This window comes from Argentina silus (assembly GCF_951799395.1).
Source record: "Argentina silus genome assembly, chromosome: 9".
Lineage (NCBI taxonomy): Eukaryota > Metazoa > Chordata > Actinopteri > Argentiniformes > Argentinidae > Argentina > Argentina silus.
The window spans coordinates 3,368,174-3,381,131 of record NC_139663.1 but is presented as its reverse complement, the minus strand read 5'-3'; the positions used below and the strand labels follow the sequence as shown (position 1 = coordinate 3,381,131).

The 12,958-nt window shown below is 42.3% G+C and overlaps 3 protein-coding genes across 3 annotated transcripts; 1 reads left to right on the top strand and 2 right to left on the bottom strand.

Moving 5' to 3' along the window:
- Positions 1–19: 19 nt before the first annotated feature.
- cUnh16orf89 (chromosome Un C16orf89 homolog) lies at positions 20–3,407 on the bottom strand (the record flags this gene model as incomplete). The annotated part of the gene is made up of 8 exons (XM_083676429.1): positions 20–428; positions 725–814; positions 974–1,078; positions 1,489–1,651; positions 1,796–1,913; positions 2,272–2,422; positions 2,589–2,741; positions 3,239–3,407. 8 exons carry the CDS (start codon positions 3,405–3,407, stop codon positions 325–327), a joined length of 1,053 nt encoding a protein of 350 aa, XP_083532555.1. The 3' UTR covers positions 20–324.
- A 727-nt stretch (positions 3,408–4,134) lies between these two features.
- On the top strand, positions 4,135–7,935 carry alg1 (ALG1 chitobiosyldiphosphodolichol beta-mannosyltransferase). The gene is made up of 13 exons (XM_083676364.1): positions 4,135–4,413; positions 4,612–4,689; positions 4,887–4,990; positions 5,133–5,281; positions 5,434–5,523; positions 5,746–5,856; positions 5,950–6,071; positions 6,408–6,446; positions 6,603–6,662; positions 6,759–6,869; positions 6,975–7,089; positions 7,342–7,417; positions 7,797–7,935. The coding sequence occupies exons 1-13, from the start codon at positions 4,155–4,157 to the stop codon at positions 7,932–7,934; spliced, it is 1,452 nt and encodes a 483-aa protein (XP_083532490.1). The 5' UTR covers positions 4,135–4,154; the 3' UTR covers position 7,935.
- An 869-nt stretch (positions 7,936–8,804) lies between these two features.
- Positions 8,805–12,073, bottom strand: eef2kmt (eukaryotic elongation factor 2 lysine methyltransferase). Its single transcript, XM_083676365.1, has 8 exons — positions 11,877–12,073; positions 10,925–10,987; positions 10,727–10,807; positions 10,510–10,611; positions 10,051–10,184; positions 9,592–9,836; positions 9,326–9,475; positions 8,805–8,922 (listed from the first exon to the last, which is right to left on the bottom strand). Exons 1-8 carry the CDS (start codon positions 11,970–11,972, stop codon positions 8,816–8,818), a joined length of 978 nt encoding a protein of 325 aa, XP_083532491.1. The 5' UTR covers positions 11,973–12,073; the 3' UTR covers positions 8,805–8,815.
- Positions 12,074–12,958: the final 885 nt, after the last annotated feature.

Genomic DNA, 12,958 nt, shown 5'->3' with positions numbered 1-12,958 from the left:
CAAAGTGTATTAAGGGTTGCTTTTAGTTGGCACAAACAGGACAACATTTCTAGAAAACTGAAAATATGAAGACACATTCTTATTTGCCAAATTCAATAACTCAATAACTCTTTTTTTTTTTTTTTAATTGCTTACTGAATACAACCTTGGGGCCTATCCAGGGGGGTCCAACGATACAAAACGCTCAGATAGAAATGTGTTGTGTAGATAGATAATGGTCGTCTGTCATGCAGTATAGGGAACTGTCAGCTCTTTACATTCCATTTCCATATGCAACATTCTGAATGTTTCAGCACATTGAACACACCCCAGATGTGATTGGGTTCAGGAGAGTGGTCTCTTTGTGATGTCCTGCTCTGTCAGATAGTAGTTGAGGTACCCTCCCAGGGCACTCACAGCCACGCCCGTCATGTGACTGGAACAGCCATCTGTAGAGAGAGAAGAGTGACACTCAGTTCAAATTAATTATTTTGTAGAATTCCAATTGGACTAAATCGACCCCTAGCCCTCTCTTCATAGAAGCTCTCTTTATAGATCTGAGATGATAGGATAGATGACTGGATAACCACATGAATAAGATATAACTATCTACTATGCTGCTCGGCCCAACTGCAATGTAGACGACGTGGAAAGCAACCATTGATTAATTGACTGCTTTGCAGATGGTCTGGAACGTGGCCATTGACGAGCTCTGACACACACACACACACACACATACACACACCTCTAAGTGTCTTTTCTCTTCTCTTCACTCTTCTGTGAGGCTGTAGTGTCTCCAAGAGTTCATCTTCAATAACCTGGGAGATCTCTCTCTCTGATCACAAGCATACAAAAATGACACATGACATCACAGGCACACGGTCATTTAAACATACTTTTCTCGCCTTGTTTGAGGACGAGCAACTGAGCCATACCATTGTTGTGGTTTCATTTACACAGGATATGAGTGCAAATGTTGTCTACGCCCTCTTACCGTCTTTCCCAAAACATCCCACTTCTTGGTCCTGCAACCTCAGAACATGCTGCAGCCAATCAGCTTTGTAGAAGTCAGAGAAGCCAGCCAATCCACACAGCAGTACTGTGAACAGTGAGGATGTTGTTGGAATATTTGACGAGATGAAATAACACAATTCTACAGGTAACAGTTAATTAAAAGACTGGTTATTGGGCTGTACCTTCTGGATTCAGGGGAGGGGCTACTCTTAATTGCCTTGCACTTGAGACAGATTTAACTGTCTCTCAAAACAATGTACCTTTGCTCTGCCAAAGAAGCATATCTATGACACTTACAGTATCAGTATCTATGACAGCAGTCCTAATAATTCAATCAATTGCAGATGAAAGGCAAATTGCACAGTGGAATCACTGACAATGTTTACATTAACTGTGTTAAAACTGACACATCCTGCAATAAACCACACCTGTCCTTAACAACTGTAAACATTCTGGATGAACTTGCAGTGAACACTGCGTTTTCTTAACACTGACTGTTTTCGATGAAGATGTCCTGCGTTTGGCCGGCAAAGCCGTCGTTGATGATCTCCTTGTTGCTCTTCATCATGTTGGAGCAGAAGATCCTCTGGTAGCCTTTCTCTGTGAGGTTGGCACGTGACACACGCATGTCCCCCTTCAGCATGTTAGAACAGCCTTTCTGAGAGAGGGAGAGAGAGATTCTATTTCATTGTGTGTGTGTGTGTGTGTGTGTGTGTGTGTGTGTGTGTGTGTGTGTGTGTGTGTGTGTGTGTGTGTGTGTGTGTGCGTGCGTGCGTGTGTGTCAAACCATGTTGCGTCTTACCATTGTCCCAATCATGAAGTAGAGCAGCTGATGGGACAGGGAGTAGTGAGGACACCCGAATTGCGTCATTGTGTCTCTGCAGGACTTGGTCACGATGCAAGGGGTTCCATTATTCTTCCTTCCAATATGAAAACAATTATTTAGGCTAGCAGATTGTTTCCTAGAAAGTGCCCTGCAAGAATCAAGCAACCTGGCACGAGTGTGTTGTTGGTCTTATTAAAATATACAATATTGCAGTTCGTATTGCAGTTCGCTGCCCTATAGTGTGACCGTGGCATGTTACTGCATCCCTAACTCAATAAAGAGTTGGCCTTACACAAGGCTTTGACACAACAGATTGTGAGTGGACAGTTGTTCTCCTTTTATGTGACCTCCCTAACCAACGCCCATGTGTGAGTGAGTGTATGAATGTACAGTATGTTTACCTGGTGCTAGTGTAGAGTATGTCAGTGATTTGTGTGTGTGCGCGTGTTTACCAAGTGCCCAGGAGCAGGGTCATGCACTTGTCACTGAGCTGCTCGTCATAACACTCCATGGCCCTGTGAGAGGAGTAGGCCAGCGAGGGGTCTGTAGAGCTCCATTCCTGGGGCACTGCCCAGAATGACCAGGTCAACAGGGGCTCAAACTCTGGAGGGGCACAAGGGTCATGGGACAACCAACTCAGCCTCAAGGTCCTTCGATAACGAAAGACAATGATGACCGGATTGAGGATTTACTTTGTTCTCTACTTAGAGAGTCAGAGGCCTGTCATAAACGTTTTGAACAATAAAGATCCAACTAGACTCGTTTTTACCTCGGTAGTATTTGGGGTCGGTCTCCTCCAGCGCTGTGACCGCTTTTGCGAGACTTTGGTCGAGCAGTTTGACCAGAACCACCGCCGCGGTGCGCTGGGACCAGCTCACTGGGTCTGTGTGTGGCCAGGTGCGGACTGCCTCCTTCAGCTCCGCTACAGAGTGAAAGAATAACAACATGAAAATTAGATTAGGAAAACAGACCGCGTTTTGGGGGCCAAAAATATATATCTTTTTTTATCTAACCAATTGAAATAGTGTGTCTACAAAAATGGGACATAGACTTATAGCTAAACTTAATTTTGAGATTGATGGAGGTGGCCAAAAACATTATCTACATTAACCCTTAATCCAAAAATGACAATCTTCAATCAGTTTGATTAACAATCATATATTCATTATCTGAATATTTCCTCTTTTTTAAGTGAAAGTAAGTCATGCAGCGCACTGGGCACACCCTCGTAATAAACAAACTCTGTTCTCTTGGGCGAACTGTAGACTATTAAATATCGACAAATTCAATATGCTTATGCTACATTTTGTATAGGCTATTGCCACACTGTGTAATCAAATAAACTCAAGCGTTCTAACGGGACAGCAATAAAAAGGCTGCGCAGGATGCTGAGCCAGCAAGCATTTCATATCAACATACCCTGCAGAATGAGATATCCGACCACCCCATCGAGATTTATGTGTCGGTGCTGCTCCTCAAGGAAAGATGCGCCTTTGGAGAGGCTGCTGAGAATGTCATCGATGACCTCTTCATGCGACGCAGTGACCGAAACAAGGGCAAACAATGCGACTAGGTGAAACCTTATCATGTTTTCCTAAGAAATTTTCCTAAGAAGTCCTAAGAATCAATTCCGGTAGCTTATAGATCGTTGCCGCGCCTTGCTTTCACAAGTGGGACGGAGGATGCGGGGGGACTTTTCCTTTAACTAAATGAAAAAGTGAGCGGCTTGTTTGGCGTAAAACAGATGTCACGTGGCTATCCCCCCTGAGAACCTGCTTGGGAATTCCGTTTATTAGCAGCTGGTTGTGTATTTAGTTGGCTAAAGTTAATGGAGTAAAATAATAGAATAGAACATAATAGAACATAAGAGAATAATTGATAAGACCTAATGTTTTGAGGAAATTTAATTAAGTCGGCTGTTAATTCCTTGAACAAAGTACATTGCTTGAATAACATGATTGTAAGTCTGAGACAAGTCAGTTTTTTAAAACGAAATTTGCCTTGGCTTTAGTAAAATAAAACAAAAAATGCCAGGTGTGATATAGGCTAGTTAAAATTAGGCCTAATACAACTTTCTTATGTTTTGACGGGGTGCAGTGTCATATTTCAACTTTGTTCAATTCAGAGAAAGTATAGCTTACTATTATGGAAGCGGTTACAGTTACAAGTCCAACCATGTTACAGTCATAGACATAGATAATTGGTTATCATTATAACAGTATACTCGATCGCACGTAGTGCATTGGCCCTTTAAATCTTTGTATGAGAGAGAGCGAGAGAGCCACGTCATATCGAGCCAACAACAATCATGGCGGATGTTAATAACTTTGCTGTTATGGCAGGCATAGTAATGATATTAGGATCAGCGGCAGGGTATTACCTGATCAGTATAGGTGCATGGTGGACAATTCTCGCGGTCGTTGTTTATGCCTCATACTTTAATTTTAGGAAGAAATTACGGCGACGCAATGAACTCACGGACCGGCGTGTGTGTGTACTGGTGTTGGGAGATATTGGTCGTAGCCCCCGCATGCAATACCATGCCATCTCCCTCAGCAAGAACGGCTACAGCGTGACGTTTGTTGGATTCCTTGGTAAATTAATTGAATAATAATATCCACGCAGTACTATAACTGCCTTACTTCTAGCTCATTATTGCACCAGAGTGGACTGACTGTCACTGGTGCATGCTGTCAGATTCACTCACAACCACACAAGTTGGATGATGCAGGCTGCCTGCGACCATACCTGTCTGTGGCAGCTTTCAATAATCTATCTTACTTCATTTTCAGGCACAAAACCTCACCAGGAGATCCTTGAAGATGAGAGAATACAAATCACCTCCATTGCAGAAGTGAAAGGGCTCCAAGGTATTGGTAAACAGCATTTAGGCTACTCCTTGCCTGGCTCCAGATCTGTTAATTAACTCCAATAATAACTAGTTACAGAATGGAGCCAGGAGGCACAAATGACCTTCCAGACCTGACATGTTGTATCCAGTGGTGTATCTCTGGCATAGAGTTATTGACACTTCTTACATAAATAAATCCGACTGTCTTTATTTCAGTGGGCCCCAGGATCCTCACTTACGTTACAAAAGTGATTCTCCAGTCGCTGCAGCTTCTCTTTGTGTTAGTGAAGATGGACGTCCAATCCCATATACTTATGCAGGTACACGCCTTATTCAGTACACCCTGATGCTTAGTGTGTGTGCGTATGGGTGTGAATGCAGAACATACTTGCAAAAGTCCACATTGTTGACTGCTGGAATTTCTAGCGCTAACAGTCATCTATTCTATTAATTCTATTCCAGAACCCCCCAGGCTTGCCCAGCATTGCGGTGGCCTGGCTGGTTTGCTGTCTGCGTGGCACCAAGTTCATCATAGATTGGCACAACTATGGCTACACCATCATGGCACTCAGCCACGGCCAGGGGCACCCAATCGTCAGGCTGGCAAAGTGGTCAGTATAACAGCCATGTCACAACTATGTGTTACACATATCGTACAGCATGGTGTGTGTCGTTTTAAATGTTCCTCATTTATTACAATTTAATTGAAAGGGATTGGTTGTATATTGTCACTTACTTGTCTCTTGTCTTTGTTCTCTCTCAGGTATGAGCGCTTCTTTGGCCGTTTCTCCAGCTATAACCTATGTGTGACCAATGCTATGAAGGAGGACCTTCAGAGGAACTGGGCGATCAAGTAAGGGTCATTTGAGCATCTGGTGGTGTTTCTGTTCTGCACATTTCAGTAGATGGATAACAGTTCATCGGTGTGAATGTCATGCTTTGAAAGGCCAGTTCCTATCACTTGATCCATTTGTATACATTATCAGGTTTTTTTACGCAGAAAATGTTCAGTTGTTTTACAGGCAACACAGAGGTTGTTGAATGTGTCATTATCGTTATTCTCACCCCTCTTTAGGGCAACCACATTGTACGACAAGCCACCTGCAATATTCAAGGAGACGCCGGTGAAGATCCAGCACAATCTGTTCATGAGACTGGCCAAGACCTATCCTCAGTTCCAGTCATGGTGTGTGGATTATCTGTCCATCTCAATCAATCACTCACTCAATATTGTTGTTATTACCTCATCATTGATACACTTAACGTCTCTCCCATACAGTGGTGAGACCACTGAGTGTGAGAGGGAGAAGACAGCGTTTACAAGTCGCGAACCCAAAGACAGCACTGTGGCCCTGACCCCTGGACGACCTGCTCTACTGCTCAGCAGCACCAGCTGGACCGGTCAGTAGTGAGGAACTATAGGGAGGAACTCTGTAGTAGAAGGAACTCTAGGAACTGAATAGGCCATACACTATAGAAACATTATACTGTAGGAGGAAACTTATAGGAACAAGGAAACTATAGAATTCTACAGAGAATTCTCAAGAGAATTATAAAGTACTATAAAATCTCAAAGGAAAACCCTGAAGAGTGATGTTCCTATGTTAATGTGCCAAAATATGTAACTATTGACCAGCACATTGTGGTGTATACTCATAGCTATGTGGCCGTTTCAGTCAAATGTGCGCTGTTTGTGTGTCTGGTGTCTTACTTACTGTTTCCCTCTCTGTTTCACAGAGGATGAAGATTTCTCGATTCTATTGAAAGCACTTGAAGGTAATTAACTTGTTACTGCACTGCTCTATAATTTCTTCGTTCAGAACAAGGGAAAAAAACAACATTTAGTCTGAAGCCTCATATGCTTATTCCCTGAACTTCCTTACAAAAGGAATCAACATGTTTTCCTAATCTGTTTCATATGTCTATATTTAGAGTATGAAGACTTAGTGAAAGAAGGAGCCTCTCTTCCATCATTGGTCTGCGTGATCACTGGTAACTAATCTAAAAAGCTGAGCTTTTACTCAACTGCTTATCAACTAATTTAATACTCGCCATGTGAGTTTCAAACCGTCTAACTTGTGTTTGTAGGTAAGGGTCCTCAGAAGGAGTACTACAGGAAGCTGATAGACACGCTACACTTTGAACATGTGAAGATCTGTACCCCCTGGCTGGAGGCTGAGGACTACCCCGTCTTACTTGGTAAGTGTGTAATGTAGCAAGACTGTGTGCATGTGTGTGTGCGTGAGAAAGGGAGGGAGAGAGACTATACTGACATGGTTATGTGTGTATCTGCTTGTCTCCCAGGCTCTGCTGATCTGGGGGTGTGTCTACATAAGTCGTCCAGCGGTCTGGACCTGCCTATGAAGGTGGTGGACATGTTTGGCTGCTGCCTGCCTGTCTGTGCCATCCACTTCAACTGGTAAGCGGGTTTATGAGGAACACTGAAGAGTAGATGGGAGATCTTTAGCCCTGATACAGCTAGCCTAGCCTCTATGTTATGGTTTCTCAGCAAAAGTGCATGGTGCAAAACCTCTGTGCACTAAGAGGTAGAACAAAAGAGAAAGAACAACATTTTGTTTAGTTTAAGCTATTACTCACGTAATGTATTGATACATGCATATACTCAATCCCTGGCTATGACTAGCTAACACTCACATGTTTCCTCATTTAGTTTACATGAACTGGTGAAGCATGAGGAGAACGGGCTGGTCTTCAAAGACTCTCAGGAACTGGCTGAGCAGCTCAAGGTAGGAGGTGGAGGCTCTCTACACAGCTACACACAACACTGTGTAATCTCTACAGCTACACACAACACTGTGTAATCTCTACAGCTACACACAACACTGTGTAATCTTTGAAGAGTGTGGATTTGGTTCAGTCCAGTTTCAACGGAATCTTCAGGAAATTGGAGACAAATTCACTAAACATTTTTTCCGTCCAATTCATCCCCTGAATTTGCTGAATTGAAACTGAAAGGACCTCAACATTGAATCGCAAAATTGCACAAGTATATTACCAGCAAATGTTACTGTGCTTCTGTGATATTTCCATGTCTAGTAGCCTTTACTACTTGCACATATTTGATTGTTTATAGCCACATTGTGTGTGTGTCTCTTGTCTTTGCAGTCCCTGCTGTCAGATTTCCCCAACGCTGAGGGCAGGCTGGGTCTGTTCAGGAAGAATCTCCGGGCCAGTGAGGGGCAACGATGGGACGAAAATTGGGACGAGAACGTCTTACCTCTGCTCATAGGATCCATTCGCTGACTCCCTCCCATAGACCACCCTATACCTGGGACATGAGCTTTTTGACACAAAGGCTGTGTTCCAGATTGTCTATAAAGCAGTTCTGCTGCGCAAATGAACCAATGGTTGCATTCCATATCATCTACATTACAGTTGGGCTGTGCAGCACAGTAGATTGCTATATCATATTGATGTTTCGTTGGATGTATCATATTGATGTGAGGTTACTGACATGTTTAAATACTTATACAGGCATTGCAAGATGTAATGTACTGTAGGCAACCTGGAATGCAACCATATTATGTCTGCCGCAGCAGGAGTGGTCAAAGGTATAACAATGGGTGGGGGCAACTACTGACCTGAAGTGCTGCGTTCAAGATGACCAATTGAACAGTTTTGAAATGGAACTACAGTGAAGCTGAACTGATCATGTAGTCTCAAAAGTTGCAATAGCATTGCTAATAATACTATAAACATTCTTGGTGTTGGGGACCTTTTGGTTAAAGGCTTGTTACACAGGCTTTTCTGCTGCTCTCTGCAGATCTCTGTATTTCACACTTTAAAAGGCTTGAATGTATGAATAACACTTGAATGTATAAATGAGACACATTCTGGGCTAGGGTTGTGTAAATAATCCCTTTTTAATACAGTAATACATGGACTGGTTTGATTTCATGCATGTTTAACTTCATCATCGCTATGTTGTATGGGAAGACTATCGGTGACAGGTACTATGATGAGATCATGCCTGATTCTGGTGTGTTTCTGGGGATGACAGACTTTTGAGTAATTCTGGATTCCATCCCAAGAGTCTCAAATGAAGGAAATTAATCTATTTAAGACTATTGTCAATGAAGATTTTTTAAACGTTATTATACAGTGAAACACAGACTGTCTTGGTGTCATACATGTATGTTCAGTTTTATCATCTCTATGGTGGAGACTCTATTGTAGGAGAAGATATGGGTGACTGGTCCTGTGATGACATCATGGCTGATTCCGACATTTTCTGCAGAGAGCAAAAAAAGTACTTATGTGGTTTAATTTCAGTGTATGTGGAGGTCATTATGAATGATGGATTCTAATTGTGCTCTTGTACTACATAAAATATTATTTATACAATAGTGTTTTACAGAAACATTTGTCACAAAATGAGTAACAGCCGAAGCAAAGATGAGTGACAATGAAACACCTCAGTTAAATCTGGCTCACATTTAGCTTGAATCTTGAAACTAACTTGCTTTGAATCATAACTTTCATCTTGCTTCATAAGTGAACAATGCGTTCTATGTAGGGCCAGGGAGTTTTTCTCAACCTGTAAAAAAGACTCTATGTAATTTACCATCCAAGAGTGCCTTTAGATAAGAGTATCTCCTACAGAGAATGTTGAACTGCACTTGAGAATCTCTTACCTAGCTGGTGCTTGAAGCAGTTGTATGTGTCTGGGTTTCGGATGGTGGAGGATATGTAGACATCAGGAGGGCTACTCTGGGCACACGACCTCAGGATCTTAGACAGAAGCTTCACCAGGCAGCCAATAATATCAGGATCATACACCACATCTGTAACATACATAGATACATACATAGCCTTTGAAATTCTCCCTCATGGATGTCGGATGGACAACAAAGTTCTATTCTATCCTATCCTGTAGAGCAAGCTGTGGCTATCACCTCACCTGCAGCAATGACAGTGTTGGCCCCGATCTCTCTCAGCTGTTCCTCTGTCACTGCTCCCCAATCCAGCTCCTCCACAGTAACTCTGGGAGAGGTTTGGTTGGCCAGCCCGTTGAGCTGGATGTTGTCCCTCAGTCTCTGCAGTACGCTGGCGTGACAATCACTAAACACATATCTGGAGGGGCTGCAGGATCGACAGACCGCTATCCCCGTCAGCCCCACCCCACTGCCCAACTCCAGGACGGTCCTGTATAGAAAGGAGAGCACACACTCACATGTTTCAACAGCAAGTAGACACAAACACACTACCATCTCGCCCACTTGCCAGTCCTAGTGCAGACCAAACACACACACCCCAGTCCCAACACTGTCCTACAAACTAAGATCATGGATGGATATGGATAGTACATAAAAACCTATTGGTGAACAGCCTCCAATGTATACACACACACACACTTTACCTGCCAGTGAATGCCTGGTGGTTCTCCAGTGCCCACTCTGCCAGGTGGAGGGCAGCCTCCCACGTGACCAGTCCTGTGGTGCCATCTGAGATCATCGCCACACTCTCTGACAGACTCACAGCATCTCCACAAGGCTAGAGGACCACAACGACACACAGGTTACCATCACCTGCTCAGTGACATACTTGGTATTTGGTGAGTCATCTCTGACAAGAACATCATGTGAGGTGGTAGAAACAGACAGTTTGCAGGGAAGTCATGCTTGTGCGTGACTGATAGGTAATGGTCTCAGACAATACATTTGAATCTTCATACGTGTCAGTGAACAATGGGTGGTGCACGTTTTGACATACAGTATAGATTTTTATATGCATTGACGCTAAATAGGCCTACAAGAGATTTCCTGACAGAAATCATGTGGTGTTGAATATATTATTACACGCTGAGTTTTGATAGTACCAGCAAATAGCTCTTGTAGCACTCAGTTCCTTCCTCTGCACCCAGGACTTCACCCAACGCATCGTAAAGCTCATCTATGGGTTCTGACTCTGTGGCTTCATGCTGTAGAGTAGAGAAGAAAACCCCTGTGTGAAATCATGGCATATAGAACAATTATCCATTTCACACAGGTAATAAGGGAAACGTGTCCCGAAGTGGAAGATAAACAGAAACTAACCCTTTTGATCAACTCTGTGAGAAACAGTCTCCTGTATTTGACTGATGGAGGATACTTGCGAACCAGTGGACTAAGGCATGTCTGTGAAAGGGGGATATGAACATTGTTAAAGTTGTACCTCTCGCTGTCTGTCTCAAGGGTTATTTAAACAAATCCCCAATTTAAGAGATGGAGTGTGGCAGAGTGCATTGTTTTTACCTGTTTCAAAATATCTGCAATCAACTCTGATGATCTGTCGTTCTCAAGTTCTCTTTCAAGGAACTGTGAATAATCATGTTTACCATTAAAAGGCAGAACAAATAATATCTGTCTACCTACAAACAAGGGAGACATTCTAGATGGTGTAAACTATGCATCATCTTAAAGAGTACAAAGAAACTTAAAGCAATTTAAAACACAGAAAATGATACACATCATTTAAACATAATAGAAATGCAGGTTTTCATGACTAAGCAGCATTTTAGACTATTCCAAGGCAGAGACTAGAGTCATTAAAAAGATTCACAAGAAAAGTATGGTTAGACCTAGGCCTGGTGTTTTGAGAGCCTACAGCTAAAATGCGTGTCCGCCTGTTTCAATACTGGACAGTTCCATATGAGAGCTCAGGAGTGGAGAACTTTGGCTCCAGTGATGAGTGGGAGCCAATGCTGTGCAACTGTTCCTGACCCTAGAGGACCAAACCACACACGGCCTTGGGCTAGTCAACTCTAATGCTATTAGGGAGGCCTCCCCCTTGAGAACCCAGCTCTGGGCGATGCTGAGCATCAATTAACGTTCCAGGCAACTGCTCCTCCTGACCATAGAGGATAAAGACCTTCCTCCCACGACCACTGGGTAAACAGGCTGGCTACTTCACTTGTATGAAGGCCAGAACTGTACAGTTACAGACAACTCAGTGGCCTTTCTGGACAACTACAAGCAGCCCCAAGTCACCTGTAATGTTCTGACTAAAGGTTGCAGTGCTGAGTTTCCTCCCATTCACGCCAACACTGTTGTCGTGCAAAGCTATACTATTTACCATTTCAAATATCAAATGGCAAAGCACATGATATTTTAATCTCTATGTGGGTGAACGTTTCTATAATATGGTAATTGATCACGTTATTATAATAATACATCTTTATAAAATACTGTAAGCTAGGCTACTTACATTCCAAGGGAAAGTAGGCAATCGGCTCATAGCGAAAAAAGACATTTGGAAGGCACACAATACATCTGTTCTATTCCTAATACAAGTGACATTCATTTTTTTAGTCTTATCTTTAGAGTGTTAAATATCATAAATTTTCCGTTAGATCTAAATTTAAAAAACATGAGTTTCCCCCGTTTGTTTTCTTCCGTGTTACCCATGAGGCATTGGTCCTGTTGTGAAGCCATGTGGTTATTGTAGTTTTATTAAAGGTGTGTGGAGTATACACAGAAACCAGCTATCACACACGACTGTGGTTCTGCTGTAGTATCACTTCCTCTTTAAAAAAACAATTACAACAGGTCTGTATTTTATAAAATGATTTAGAAAATATATACAGCACAATTTCAATGATAGGAAATATTTGTAATTGAGTGCAAAAAAGTGAAAATTAAATTAGCTTTTTCAGTCTGAGTAGTAAAGGAGTATTGATGTGAGTAAAGCTGAGATGATCTGAACATTAGAAGCACCGTTGTTGAAGTCATGCTACTAGTGTTTTGGCATCTTGTCTCAGTCAATATCTTGGAATTATTATTTGTCACAAAGACTAAACCAGCACCTCAGACATGCTTAAAACTACCCATTATATTTAGAGAGAATTTTCATCTCAGGGATGGTCAGTCATTGCATCCAAAGCTCTGTCTATGAAATTAAGAGTGGTTACAATTATGGAGCCAGCTTTTTTGTTGTTCCATATTCCAGATTGCACCTTTAAACCCACAGATTATACTCCACATTCCAGACCACAGTATTCAGCATTCTCAGTCTGCAGCATTTGCACCACCCCATTTATCTAAACATAAAATAACATCAATAACATCAATAACATCAACAGCTAGTCTGAGCTGTGCAGGTTTTCAGTGATAAAACAGTGATAAAAGATAGACGTGTTGACTGGAGCAGGTTGTCAGTAGTAGAAACAGACAGACGTGTTGACTGTTAAACACTGGTAATATGCATGATTAAATCCAACTTTAAAATAAGAAAAGGCAAAACAATAGATTGAATGCAACACAAACACGTTTAATCAATCATTTAGGTGG

Bases quoted from the DNA above. Each gene is read 5' to 3' on its own strand.
- alg1 (XM_083676364.1), top strand. From the start codon at position 4,155: ATGGCAGGCATAGTAATGATATTAGGATCAGCGGCAGGGTATTACCTG. The intron at 5,282-5,433 runs GTCAGTATAACA...GTTCTCTCTCAG, and splicing joins ATCGTCAGGCTGGCAAAGTG to GTATGAGCGCTTCTTTGGCC. The intron at 5,524-5,745 runs GTAAGGGTCATT...ACCCCTCTTTAG, and splicing joins CAGAGGAACTGGGCGATCAA to GGCAACCACATTGTACGACA.
- eef2kmt (XM_083676365.1), bottom strand. From the start codon at position 11,972: ATGAATGTCACTTGTATTAGGAATAGAACAGATGTATTGTGTGCCTTC. The intron at 10,988-11,876 runs GTAAGTAGCCTA...GATTATTCACAG, and splicing joins TGCCTACTTTCCCTTGGAAT to TTCCTTGAAAGAGAACTTGA. The intron at 9,476-9,591 runs GTGAGGTGATAG...TGTATGTTACAG, and splicing joins CAACACTGTCATTGCTGCAG to ATGTGGTGTATGATCCTGAT.